We start from the raw sequence: 437 nt of genomic DNA, 5'->3' as shown, positions 1-437 counted from the left end.
TGGAGCTGGCGGTGCCCTGGGCACTGGGGGTGGCGGAGGTGGAGGGGGAGGAACGTTCTCCTCCCAGGGCCCCGTGGAGGCTGGCCCTTGCCCCGTGACCTTGGGCCCGATGTCAGCTCTCAGCCGGTGGTTCTCCACCCTCAGTTCTTCCGAAAGACCCGACAGCCAGCGCCCCAACTCCGAGACTGCGATTCGGTTGCTCTGGAACAGCGCTTCCCAAAGCAGGGCGCTCGAGAGTCACCCGCAGAGCTTGTTGAAATACAGATTCCCGGGCGCCACCCCCCAGAGGTTCTGATCCCGCAGGTGGGCGAGGCGCCCCGGAATTTGCATTTCCCCCAGCTCCCAGGTGACGCTGACTCTGCTCCAGGGCGGGCCGGGCAGGAGCGTGTGGAAAACCCTCCAGGTGACCTAACGGGCAGCAGCGGCTGGGGACCAGG

General features: G+C 66.6%; 1 protein-coding gene across 1 annotated transcript in view; it reads left to right on the top strand.

The window, feature by feature from the left end:
- Nucleotides 1–437, top strand: part of GRIN2C (glutamate ionotropic receptor NMDA type subunit 2C) — a 21,001-nt gene that overhangs the window by 2,306 nt on the left and 18,258 nt on the right. Inside the window, exon 2 of the mRNA XM_015570559.1 lies at nucleotides 117–303. Coding sequence (XP_015426045.1) covers nucleotides 117–303 — 187 coding nt within the window. The remainder of the gene's footprint in view (nucleotides 1–116; nucleotides 304–437) is intronic.

This window comes from Myotis davidii, unplaced genomic scaffold (genome assembly GCF_000327345.1).
Source record: "Myotis davidii unplaced genomic scaffold, ASM32734v1 scaffold172, whole genome shotgun sequence".
Classification (NCBI taxonomy): Eukaryota; Metazoa; Chordata; class Mammalia; order Chiroptera; family Vespertilionidae; genus Myotis; species Myotis davidii.
Note: the sequence above shows the minus strand (reverse complement) of the source record. Positions and strands in the feature narration are given on the sequence as shown.